Source organism: Pinus tabuliformis, chromosome 7, assembly GCF_031772625.1.
Source record: "Pinus tabuliformis cultivar Carrire ecotype Pingquan chromosome 7, CPIR1, whole genome shotgun sequence".
NCBI lineage: Eukaryota > Viridiplantae > Streptophyta > Pinopsida > Pinales > Pinaceae > Pinus > Pinus tabuliformis.
In genome coordinates, this window is record NC_142293.1 from 973,594,677 (window position 1) to 973,607,605 (window position 12,929).

Below are 12,929 nucleotides of genomic sequence, written 5' to 3' on the forward strand. Positions count from 1 at the left end.
TAAAATACAACCACTATCGTTGACTGCAATGTCCATAAAAAATGCAAGACTTCTCAAATCGGTACTCTGACCAACGTGTTTACTACATACCATTTCTCTCCTTTTACTTGCTCTGTAGTAAGTTTCCATAAAGAAAGAGGCCTCACACAAACTAAAACTATATGGCCATCACACCCTGCGGTGGCATGTGTAGTAAAAGGCCTATGTGAGAACAAGTCGTCTGATAAGTCCCATGGGCCGCAAATCCAATTCCATTGTCTCTATTCCACATCGAATGAAAATATGCTGAAAATATGCCCTTCATCATATACTTCATTCAACTAATAAAGTTTCTTCTTATTCCCATCATTCTCAAATCTCTGCTATAGAGTTCCTTCCTATGCCCATCATTTATATCATCACATTATTTTCTGTAATCACCATATTTTCTACGATTGCCATATCATTCGTTGTGAAATTATTTCGTATAATGAGAGTACAACAAGTACCACATGTATCAAATGCTAGACTAATGAAATCCCACCTTGTGTGTTCACCACACTTAGGGAGTTCTAACCACGTTTTAATGACATGATTGCATATGTAAATTTCATCTTCTCTAAAACAACAAAGTAAGCTCTTGTAATTGGCCATAACATGAACAAGGGGTGGTAGAAAATCCAAAGACAATCTGTGAAAATTGAAGTTGCCTTTTGTGCTAATCCACAAATTTTCTAGAAATGGTTTGTAAAATGGATCAGTGAAGGTGAATGGAGTTCTTTCTTGAACAATTAGAAATGATGGAGTGGAATAGACGGATATGGTGGACACTAATTGTTTGAATTCCAATGACTGAAATATTATCTTCCAGCTTTTCGAAACTACACAGAACCTCATAATAATTTTCATGGGTAGTCTTGCCAAAATTTGAATTAACAAAATATTCTGATAATTCCTTCCACATCTCTTCTCCTATTTCCAAGTTTCCCATGACCAAGGTTTGGTTAGCATGATCCGCCAAAGTGCAGGTTGCCATGAAGTTCACATCGAGGGAAATCAACTATTTCCATTTCCATTTTTCTTCATGTGAATTGCTTGCCTGTTATCCTGGAATGGAGTATCATTCATTATAATGTGACCCAGAAATTTACCCAATTTAAAATGTCCACACGGAAATCTACCGCATTTCAAATTTTAAAATTTAAGTTTTCACTCACGTCGTCAGATAAATCTGGATTCGTTGTTGAGTTTGAAAGTAGAAATATTGAATGTATACAAGTGGAGGTTGTCATATCGCCACCTACAAACCATATTAGAGCCATGGAGCTTGCCAAAGTCAGAACAATGGAGATATCGAAAACCTGATGGTAATGTATATCCATAACTTTTTATTGTGATACCATGCACTAAGTCCATTGAGTTAGTGACTTAGAAATAATCTTCACCATATCTATATGCCTATTCGAAACAATAATATGCAAGTTCGTAGAGGTAAATCATCCCCAAATTTATTAGCAAAGAAAATCATTTTGATTAGATCAAATAAGAAATCTACAATTTATGTCCAACAAAGAATTCACCATCTCCGGAATATAAAGCTTCTAAAAGGCCCCCATTGTTGAAGAATCCTTCAGCTGCACCCATTTTGTGCAAGACAAATTAGAGAGTCAAGTAACTCAATAGTAAATTAAAATGTTCCGATAATCCAATTGATTCACCATTGATTCAATTGATATTGATTATGATATTGTCATAGACATAGTGTATGAGCAAGTAAAATAAGTGTAGTAGACATACAATTGTTTGTCTAGTAAAGTCAAATTAACTCACTTCACCTACTCATTATTGCTATGACAGTCATTGGCATCTTTGCAATCACATCACAAATTCAAGTTATTAACAAACTTTTCATGATTTGGACTCAATTAATGCAATGGAAGGGTACACCTTGGTTTAAAGGATTAACAGTAACAACATTAACTTGCCTCGCTAACAACATTAACTCGCCTCACCTACTCATCACTGCTATGACAGTCATTGGCATCTTTGCAATCACATCACAAATTCAAGTTGGTTATGAACAAATTTTCATGGGTTGGACTCAATTAATGCAATGGAAGGGTACATATTGATTTAATGGATTAACATTAACAACATTTTCTGTGTATCAAAACTTTTTTAATATGCAATAAAAATAAAAATTAGCTATTTGTATAACATATACAATATTATATTTTGATAGATTTTTTATTTATTTACAATGAGTACAATTATTACATATTAAAATGCACATTTACTCATCAATATCAACCAAACAATAATTTTAAGTTAGAGATGAATATTTGCAAAAATTATATATTTATTAATATGCAAAAATGAAATATAAATTAAAAAGCAAATATAATATGATAAACATAATAAAAATAAACTTTCCATTAAAAAAATAAAAATTATTTATTTTAAGAGGCCCTCTCTCCACTTTAGTATGGTAGAAATGTTGTAATGTTTAGCAATTTGACTTAGTCAAAATAAAACAAAATTAAATTAAAATTAAAATTTAAAAAAAATACAAATTAAATTAAAATTAAAATTAAAATAAAAAACATATATTTCTCTAGCACAATATGATAGAGTTGTTGTAATGTTTTAACATTTTGACTACTAAGTTAAAATGTTGCATCTGATTAATATTTTAACATCTTGTTATAATGTTTAACATTTTAACATAGAAATATAATTTGAAATTTTAACTTATATTATTCCAACCAAACAAACTAAAAATTGCCTACACATCATTCATGTTTAATGACATGCGCCATGTTTAATATATATTTCCAATATTCCAAAAAAGATAAATACCCACATCTAATTTTTATATATACCACAACGTAACATACCACTTGTTTAATATATATTTCCAATATTCCCATACCACTTGTTTAATATATATTTCCAATATTCCCCGAGAAAAACAATGAGATTAGATGTCCACATCTCATTTTATTGTATACCACAACTTAACATACCTCTAAGAAGGAATATGTTTATAGCAGTATCTATATGAATACTTATACCATATCCATGCTTGTGCTGTTTCACCTCCCAAATGTAGAGGGCTTATGCAAAAGATGGAATGCAAATCTGTGCTTACATGAATTCACCTTGAAACTGCATTCTTTGCATCAACTAAACGAGAAACCATTGAAAGGTAAGTATTCTTCTTATATTCATTTATACTTTACGGTTTTGGAAAAAGTTTCTTTCACTCTCATTTCAGGTAAATAAAGACCGCATGCATCCAACCTGTAAGAAAAAAGTCGGAAGTGACCTATCAACGTATTACTCCCCATATATGCAACTTCTGCACATCATCCGCCAGCCGTTTAAAGCCCACGAGTCCTCTGACGTTTGATTTGAAGTAACTTGTCATAAACAATCCATGCAAAGCTTATAAAATGAGGGTTGTTCTCATCTTTACCTTCATAATCTCCATGACCCCAATAAATTGGGTGATATGTTACATGATACCAAGCAGATGCCTTTGCATATTGATCATCTGAAGAGCTGCCTTCATCGTCTCCAAACCATGACCTGGCTTCCTTTTTAAGAGCCTTCACTTCATACATGATCGTTTCCTTGAGATATCCAAGCTTAGAACCATGGAGTTTCGACAAACTGAAAATGTTTCCACTTACTATTTCTGCTTCATATATAATTCCATAATGGTACATTAATGTAGCCAATTCAGAGTCATACCAGTTTTTGGATTAATAATGCATCATTAATGTACTTTTGAAATCCCCGCACCTCCAAATCCTTATCATATGCCTTCTCCGCAACTTCCCTTGTGAATGAGTTTATAGACAGAGTATCTGTTGCAACTTTCTTCACGGACCTGTAAAGTTTACCAACTATTCGCTGTGATTCGTACATGGGTTTATCCTCTTTCTCCATGAAATCAGGATGTTTTTTTGGAGTTAGAGTTGATGGAATCTGTGCAGGAATGCCAGTCTTGGGGAAATCAACTGCTATTGAAAAGAGCTTTGCTAACTCTAGGCAAGTCTCACTCCGAGCCATGCCTGTTTCGTAATCAGCAAACACAGTATGTCTATTGGCCATAATTCCCAAGGTGTCATTTAGCATATAATTTGCAAAATATTTCTGAATTTCCTGCAGCATGGAAGAAACATGCAGTCATGGCTTGTGAACACAAATTGGCTCTGAACGCAGAATTCCTTTCTCATGGGAGAAAAACCATTTCTATGTTTTTCCCAATACATACAGCAGTGTTCTTTCTTTTATCCGATAAATACAAAAAGTCAGTGATCTTAACAAAGAAAATGGTTCCTATTGATAATACACTATACACGCAATCACCATTTAGTTAAAAAAACCTGTGGGTTAGCAGTACTTTTTGTAGTTTCAGAGACTAGAAACAAATTGATGGAGAAAACTCCTCCTTAGCAGTCCAATATGGAGTGCCAAACATATCGCTAAGGGCATGCACATTATGAAATAGAGATTGGGATTATGTTTACATATCTTCCAGTTGAAAGACAATGTTTTCAGTGGATGTCCCAAAAACAGGTAATCGTCTACCAATTACTTGAAATAATCAGGAACTATAATCCACACAAACACTTCAAACATAACATTGTGCGAAGCATGCATTAGATTTTAGAAAGAAAGAACACTAGCACACATATATCTCAAACAAAACATTGTGGGAAGAATGCATTAGACTTCGGAAAGAAAGAACACAAGCACACATATATATTGGAAATTAAATATACCTTTGAGTGTTAGTTCAAGTGATTTGACTTGCCATATCAAAGCTGTAATGGCCAAGGAGGTTATTATGTTGAATCAATCTGGTGCTAGTAACAAGAATATGCAATGGAATGAGAAAGTGTGAATTCATAGATATGTCATCAGAGGATCCAATGTCTCATTACATAGTACAACTTTCAAAGATTTAATTAACTGTTAACCATTAACCACTACCTTAATTACTATAAATGCCTCATTATTACATCCCTTTATTAGTGAGACTATTATATGGCTAAGTTTTAATACAGCTAAGTTCTAAATATGACCATTTTTTCTAACATCCTCTCATGATTATCATTTTACAGACTTGTTCAAAATTAAAAAAAACAAAAGCTTTTGATAAGCAAGATGTTTGCAGTCCACTAGATAAGATCTTTAAAATTAGTGATTGGGAATAAGCCATATTTGACGTCGTTCCAACTTTTTTACATTTTGGAGCTTTTCCAACTTTTCTACATTTTGGAGCTTTTCCGGGCATATTTTCTGGTCAATTTTGCCCAAAATCCAGCAGAGATTTGTTACGATCACATGTTTGAGTTGTGTAAGCTGCACAATCCAGGGTGTTGAGTTCATTTATGAAGTCAAAAGTGAATTTTAAACAACCAAAGATCACAATCTTTCCCTCAATTATATTATCAAAATACAGCCAAAAAAGCCAAAATGTAGAATAGTTAGACAATGCCATATTTTACAAGGTTGATGAAATACATTTTATGTCACTATCCTTTTGTCTGAACATTGGCTGGATGGGAGCCAATGTTCACTGAATAATTAACCTTTCCACCATTGACATAGAATTCGGCTTGCTCACTAAACTCACCTCCTCCACATCATGGTGGTCCAACATGTCTAAATTTTGTGTTTGCTTATCTGAAAAGGCACCATCTTGTTATACAACTTCATCATCACTGTTGAAAAATGGCAGCAAGAAAATCCTGATTTAATTTTCTCTTGAATTAAATTAGGAGAAAATCGAAATTCCACATCACAAGACAACTTGAATGAGTTAACTGAGTTGTTATCACTCAATTAGCTTAGTTAATTCGAGTTGTGGGCTTAAATTGAGTTGTGTACAGTGATTCCTAAATTTTAGGAGCCCAAGTTGAGTTTAATTTCAGTTGTAACAATTTAATTCAGTTAAATTGAGTTAAGGTCAGTTAAACTAGTTCTAACTGTTAGAGGAACTAGTAGGAGGTCTAGCAGTGGGGTGCAACTTCAGTGTTCAACCAGTTAACTGATCAATCAACTAATAATTAACTCATGCATGCATGAAATTCGAGTTACCCAGTTGAGATTGGAGTTCAAGGGCAATGTACTATTAGTTGTATAATTATCCAAGTTGTACAGGTGGTGCATGCAGTAAGAGAAGGACCTATAGGGATTGTGCAGTTCTGAATGGGGATTTCCCTAATTAATAGGGGGCTAATTCCTTGAGAAACAACGCAAGGAAATAAGAGCTTGGTAGGCAGGAAAACTATTAGTTGTATAATTATCCAAGTTGTATATACTATAGGTGGTGCATGTAGTAAGAGAAGGACCTATTGGGGTTGTGCAGTTCTGGATGGGGATTTCCCTAATTAATAGGGGGCTAATTCCTTGAGAAACAACGCAAGGAAATAGGAGCTTGGCAGGCAGGAAAATTGGCTAAGTGTTGGCCAGAGTCAGTTTGTGAGGCAGTGAGATAGATTATACTTGTGCAGAGGTTGCTCAGGCTTGAGCAATCATTCCATTTCTTATTTATTTTTTGACTAATGCAACACTCATAGGAAGGGGTTTTGAGCAGTTTCTTTCACCTAGATATGTCCTCGTATATGTGTGTTATTCTGATGCATCCTTTTGATATAACTTCTCAATCTTGAATTTCTCTTCACAAATGAGTAGAGTAAATTTGAGTCTTATGTTTTAGAACATTACATTAGTATTGAATCTACAATTAATTTCTACATGGTATCAGAGCTAGATTCACAATAGAGAAGAGAATTCGAAGTTGTCTTTGCAGGAGGTTCGAATTTCAAGATCGACATTGTAGGTTTTCTCTAAGACTGAGAAGATGACTTCCACCGAACTCAGGCTCGAGTATGCTTTGCAAGGAACCACAAATTTTGTGGCATGGAAGATCCACATGGAGGCAGTATTAGATGATAATGGGCTACTAGATTACATCAAGATAGATGTAGTAAAACCCCCAACATCTGATTCCCAGGATCTCGCTCAGTGGAAGAAGGATGTGGCTAAAGCGAGGAGGATCATATTGGAGGGAGTTTGAGATCATATTGTCTTGAATCTCCACAGGAAAGAAACTCCATTTGCGATGTGGAAAACACTGACAAATTTGTTTGAGAACGATAGTGACCATAGGAAGCTAACACTCAAGGACAAGATTCGGGGCATCAAAATGCAAAAGGCTAAATCAATTCCACAGTACTTGAGCAAGTTTACACAATGTCATGATGAACTTGGTGGGGTCGAAGTGACTTTAAATTCAATAGATTTGGAGAATGTCTGGTCTTTCTTCTACATGGAGCTGGTAAGTTTGTTGCTCCTCTGCTGCAAATAATTAATATTTTTAATGGGGTTCCTAAGTCTAAACTTAGGAAAATTAAAATATTAATGGTTATTAATCTAATGGTGGGTGAATCTTCTAGAAAAAGATAGAGATCAAGTCAAAATGATCTGAGCCTTTGATTAGGAGTTAATCTAGGCCATTGGTTGTCCAAGAGGAAGATATAAGAAGGGGCTTGAAGGTCATTTGGAGAACACACCAAGAAAGATCAAGAAATTGATTTTGTAAAGTGAGAAGTTCTTAGGAGGAAAATTTGATTGAGGAGATTTCTTGTAGTAGAGGGGCAAGGATAGCCTCCGGAGAGACAGTGATTTTCTCAGCCAGAGAATCGTTAGCAGAGAGAGGCAGTGAGTAATCCAGCAGTGGCAGCACTGAGCCAAAGGGGTTTATGTAGAGCCACGCAGAGGCAGCGCAGAAGCCAGTGACGAGTCCGAAATTTGCAAAGGGAATTCAAGTTTCAAAAGCTGGAAGCCGAGGTGTGAGACCGAGAGGCAGAAATCGACCATCCAGAGGAGTGATGCAGTACCCAGAAAGCTTGACATTGGGCTGCATAGAGGCAACCAGAAAAGCCGGGGAAAATCAGTATGGGGCTAGATCAGCCAGGATTTCCAATGATAGTGTAAGGTAACCACACAATTCTTTCTACCAGTATTTCTCTCTATAACTAAATAACCCTGTGAGGTATTCAAATATGTATTGAGAATTTGCTACTACTTAATAATAATAAACCCTCAGAGCTGCTGCACCGGTTTTTCTGCATTGGGTTTTCCCGGGGACATTTGTCCAAAAATAACGGTCTCATATGTGTTTGTATTTCCTTGCTTAGTTTCTATGTTTCAGAGGCATATTTAATTTGGTGTAGGCTGCTTCAGTAATTTACTTCAATATTTCGAGAAGAAATCTAAAATAAGTTTGTAATGTAATTTACAATCTAGGTGAAGTAGATTCAGCTGGTTGCAATAGGGTTCTTGAGATTGTTATACTTATGAATTTTCACATGGTATCATAGTGTTTGATGTGAAACAGGAAGAGCAGATCTAGCACTGAAGCAAGGGCCAACTTGTTGCAACAAGCAGCAGTTCGAATCCCCTTGAGGGATTGCGTAGTTCTAGCTAGGAGGTCTATATTTTCGACAGTGTCTCTCTCTGAGTGAGTCGACAGAGAGGTAAGACGGTCGAATCGAGAATTTTCCAAGGCAGAGGTAGCCACGCAGAGCTAGAGGGATGCATTTTTTTGCAAGCTCAATGCTGGGTAGAAAAGTCATTGGAAGAAGGACGCAGATCACATAGTGAGGGAATACTTCCTCAGTGGTTTCTTGCCGAGGAAATCAGTATTTCTCATTTTCTGGGCAGCAGAGGAGCAACAAACTTACCAGCTCCATCAGGGAGTGCGTAAGCTAGCCTAGGAGCTACGTAGTAGGGAGAAAGAGGGAGTTGTTCGACAATTCTCGGAGGAGATGGCAACTAGTGGCTTGACAGATCAGGACAGGTTGGACGGAGCATCCAACTACGTCATCCGGAAGGCTAAAATGTCTTTCCTTCTAGATGAGCATGCCCTCCAGACGTATGTCAACAGCATGGTGGCTGAACCTGCAGATGCAGATCTGTTGAAAAAGTATAAGGTTGAGATGGAAAAGGCCAAGATGATGATACTGGATGGAGTCAAGGACCACATGGTGTGCCACATTGCTAGCAGAGCAACTACTAAGGAGATGTGGGATGCCTTGGCCATGTTATATCAGGGATCTTCCGAGTAGCGGAAGATGTACTTGGAGCAGAAGCTAAGATCTGCTCAGATGCAAAAGGGAGAACGTGTGGATCCATTCCTCACGAAGCTAAAGGAGACTCGTGATGAGTTTTCGGTTGTGGGGCATACACCTCAGGATTGAAAGTTAGTGAGATTGGCCCTCAATTCTATCTTAGATGAGTGGCAAGTCTTTGTCCAGAGTATCTTGGGCAGAGCAACATTGTCTAATTGGGATGAGATGTGGGCAGCTCTAAAACAAGAGAAGCTGAGGAGAGACCCGGTCAAGGTCAAACTTGACGGAAGCAGCAGCAGCAGTGGGTCGAAGCCTGAGGAGGAGGAGGAGAATGCAGCGCTTGCATCGAAGGGGCAGTGGGTGCAACAGAGACGAAAGAAAGACGTCCTCAAGGTGAAGTGTTTCAGATTTGGCGAGATGGGCCACTATGCATCCCAGTGTCCTTTGAAGAAAAAGGACAAGGATGAAAAGCATGATCCTAAGGTTACAGCCGCAAAGATCGAACAAGAGGAGGGGTTCACCATGACAGCTAAGATACCTCCAGGAGGGAGGTGGGTTGATTTGGAGTTGTAGTTCGATAGAGCTACAAATGGGCAGGATCCTTGAGGAGCCCACCTCTTGGATCAATACCTTGCTATGGCAGCCTAGTTTTGCAGTAGCAGGATGGATTAGTGTCAGTTGGTGTCGAGGAGTATCGAGGAGACAATTGCAATGGCTAGGAGCACCAGAGTCTGAGTAGCGCAGAGCAGAGTTGGCAGTAGTGCAGATGGCATAGAGCAGAGGTCAACAACAACACAGTAGATTCAGAGGGTCAGCAGAGAGACTAGCAACAGTCAGTTCCAGCATTCATGTGGTATCATACTGAACACAGTTAGTTTAGCAATTTTGGATTTTTTTCAATTGCTTCTCTCAGCAACTGAGTTGCAATACGGATGCAGTGTTAGCAGTGGCAATGCTAGCAACATAGCAGATGCAACATTTGAGAGGGAGTTTAGTACTGATGTAGCATTGACAGTGGCAATGTCAAAGGTAGCAGTACAGTTACAGCAGCAACGCAGTAGTTGGTGGACAGCATGTCAGACATCGGCAACACAGAGGACGATGCTTTAGAGTCAGAGCAGTATGCAGCAGTAGTATATTGCAAGAGCACATTCCTGCTAAGAGGGAGTATTGATTTGAGGTAGCATTGAATGTACTCTAAGCCTCAAATTTTGCAGGGAGGCTTGGGCACATGCATTCCAAAGAACCCAAAACCCATTTTGGGAAATTCAACCCAGAGATGATTATATTAAAATAATTAATATTTTTAATGGGGTTCCTAAGTCTAAACTTAGGAAAATTAAAATATTAATGGGTATTAATCTAATTGTGGGTGAATCTTTTAGAAAAAGACGGAGATCAAGTCAAAACGATTTGAACCTTTGATTAGGAGTTAATTGTTAGGATATTCCGACACATAGGAAATAGTTAAGTATAACTTGGTCTAGTATAGAGTTAGGTAAAGTGTGTTTCTTTACTATGTACATTTTGTAACTTACAATCCGACGGTCATGATATGTAGTGATCCGACGGTTCATTCTCTCCTCAGTATTACCGACACTTGATCCGTGGCTTAACACCCGATTGGTCCATGATCTCTATTTAAAGAGCATGGAGGGTAATTTGTAGGTTAACCGTCCATGAGAGAAGCTTATGTAAATTTTCATTCTTTTATTAATAAATTGCCTGAAGTGGCCGCGTTGGCTCAGGCCGTGGACTGTTTCCCTCTTTGGGGGTTTTAACCACGTCAAAAGTACTGGTGTATTGATCTGTGATCTGTTTGTGAGTGGTGTCCTTTGGTGTTCTGTCTGAGGAACTTACCCTGTAAATTCCTACATGGTATCAGAGCTATTTGAGGGTCGCGTCCGTTGGTGATCCAAATCTGAAGCCAGTAGAACTGCATCCGACTGCCGTTTCCTAGATCTATTGTTTCTGACTGCTTTCGGGCCGAGAGGACTGCTCTGTTGTGTTGGGAGCATCTGTTCCAATGAGGAACCCCTTTCGTTTCACGCGAAAAGGTTTCCAGTAGCCCTAGCTGCGTCATTTTTAAGATCTGGAGGTATACAGTGTTTATTTGCAGTTTACAGTTATTTTCTCTCTGTTTATTTCGGTTTCAGTTTATTTAGCCTTTTTTATTACCGGATCTATACCTTTCATTTCTGCGTATGCTCTTTGCCCCGCGACTCTGTGCGATCTAGGCAAATCAGAAACAGAAAGGAAGGATTTTTCTTATGCGTATGCTCTTTTCCGCTGTGCCGTAGTGTGATCTCGGAAAATCAGAAACATTGAGAAAAATATTTAGTTTCCAGGTAAAGCTAACTTCAAGCCGCAAGGTTCGTTTTTTTTTGTATTTTTGTGTTGGGTTTTGTGTTTTTTGTTTTGTAGGGAAAAAGAGCTATCTCAAAGCAAGCACGCAACCCAAAGCTTCAACCCCCCTCTCTCTCTCTCTCTCTCAAACTTTTTGTATAGCTCACTTGGTCCAAAGCTAATTTATGAGAGTAGAGGTCTTGGGTTCAAGTCTCCATTTTGTGAGGGGCGAATTTTTCATTCCCGCAATTCATCGGCGACTTCATCAAATTTTCTTCAAAAAGCCATAACTTCTTCATCCGGAAGCCGTTTTCAGAACTGTTTTTTTTTAAACAGCCTAATTTTTCGAGATCTTTCCATTGCAACACTTAGTTTCAGCATTTATAGCTTTAGTTTCTATTAAAATGGAAAGTCCATGCCAAGTTATTCTTGACAGCACCAACTACTTCCAATGGTGGTCCTACATTGTGGATTTACTTAGAAGTAAAGGTCTCTATACAATAGCCACAGGCCAAGAAACCAAACCGAAAGATGAAGATAAGTCAGCTAAATGGGAAAATAGGCAAGATCAAGCACGTGGGTTGATAGGGATGTTTATTTCTCCAGATCTTAGATTCCATTCAGCATTTATAGCTTCAGTTTCTATTAAAATGGAAAGTCCATGCCAAGTTATTCTTGACAGCACCAACTACTTCCAATGGTGGTCCTACATTGTGGATTTACTTAGAAGTAAAGGTCTCTATACAATAGCCACAGGCCAAGGAACCAAACCGAAAGATGAAGATAAGGCAGCTAAATGGGAAAATAGGCAAGATCAAGCACGAGGGTTGATAGGGATGTTTATTTCTCCAGATCTTAGATTCCATATTGCAGAACTTGATGCTCCTGATGAAACAATGAAATAGATTACTAAAGTATTTGGAATTAAAAATGAACTTAGAGCCCATCAACTTGAAAATGAGTTGCTTACATTGGACCCCAATAATTTTTCTTGCATTGAAGATTTTTTGTCCAAGTTCAAGACCCTTAGACTTCTCTTGGAAGGTGTTAAGGTTAAGAAAGAAGATAGTAACCTTATATATTCCATTCTTACTAAATTGGGACCAGCCTACTCTGTGTTTGTTTCCACCTTCCATTCTACAAGAGAAGCCTTCATTTCTCAAGGAAAAGACTACAAGTCCCCTTCCTTTGATTCTTTTTGTGATTCTTTAATAAGAGAACAAGAAAAACTCTTACACCTTGGTCTTCTTAATCTTGGAAACTCTTCTAAGAAAGCGTTAGCCGCCCAGCAGCAACCAAATCCAAAGAATCCTAAGAAGTTGTATCCTAAAAAGAATGGTCCTAAACCAAACAAGGGTCCTAAGCAATTTCAGCTTCAAAATGAAAAATCGTTTCAACAAAATGATAAGACAAATAAAAACAAAGGGAAGAAGACTGATAGACATTGCAACT

General features: G+C 37.6%; 1 protein-coding gene across 1 annotated transcript in view; it reads right to left on the bottom strand.

Moving 5' to 3' along the window:
- Window positions 1–2,910: 2,910 nt before the first annotated feature.
- Window positions 2,911–12,929, bottom strand: part of LOC149250862 (putative RNA-dependent RNA polymerase 1) — a 279,545-nt gene continuing 269,526 nt past the window's right edge. Inside the window, 2 exon segments of the mRNA XM_089453772.1 lie at window positions 2,911–3,743; window positions 3,745–4,149. Of these exon segments, the coding sequence (XP_089309898.1) occupies window positions 3,363–3,743; window positions 3,745–4,149 (786 nt within the window). The 3' untranslated portion in view covers window positions 2,911–3,362.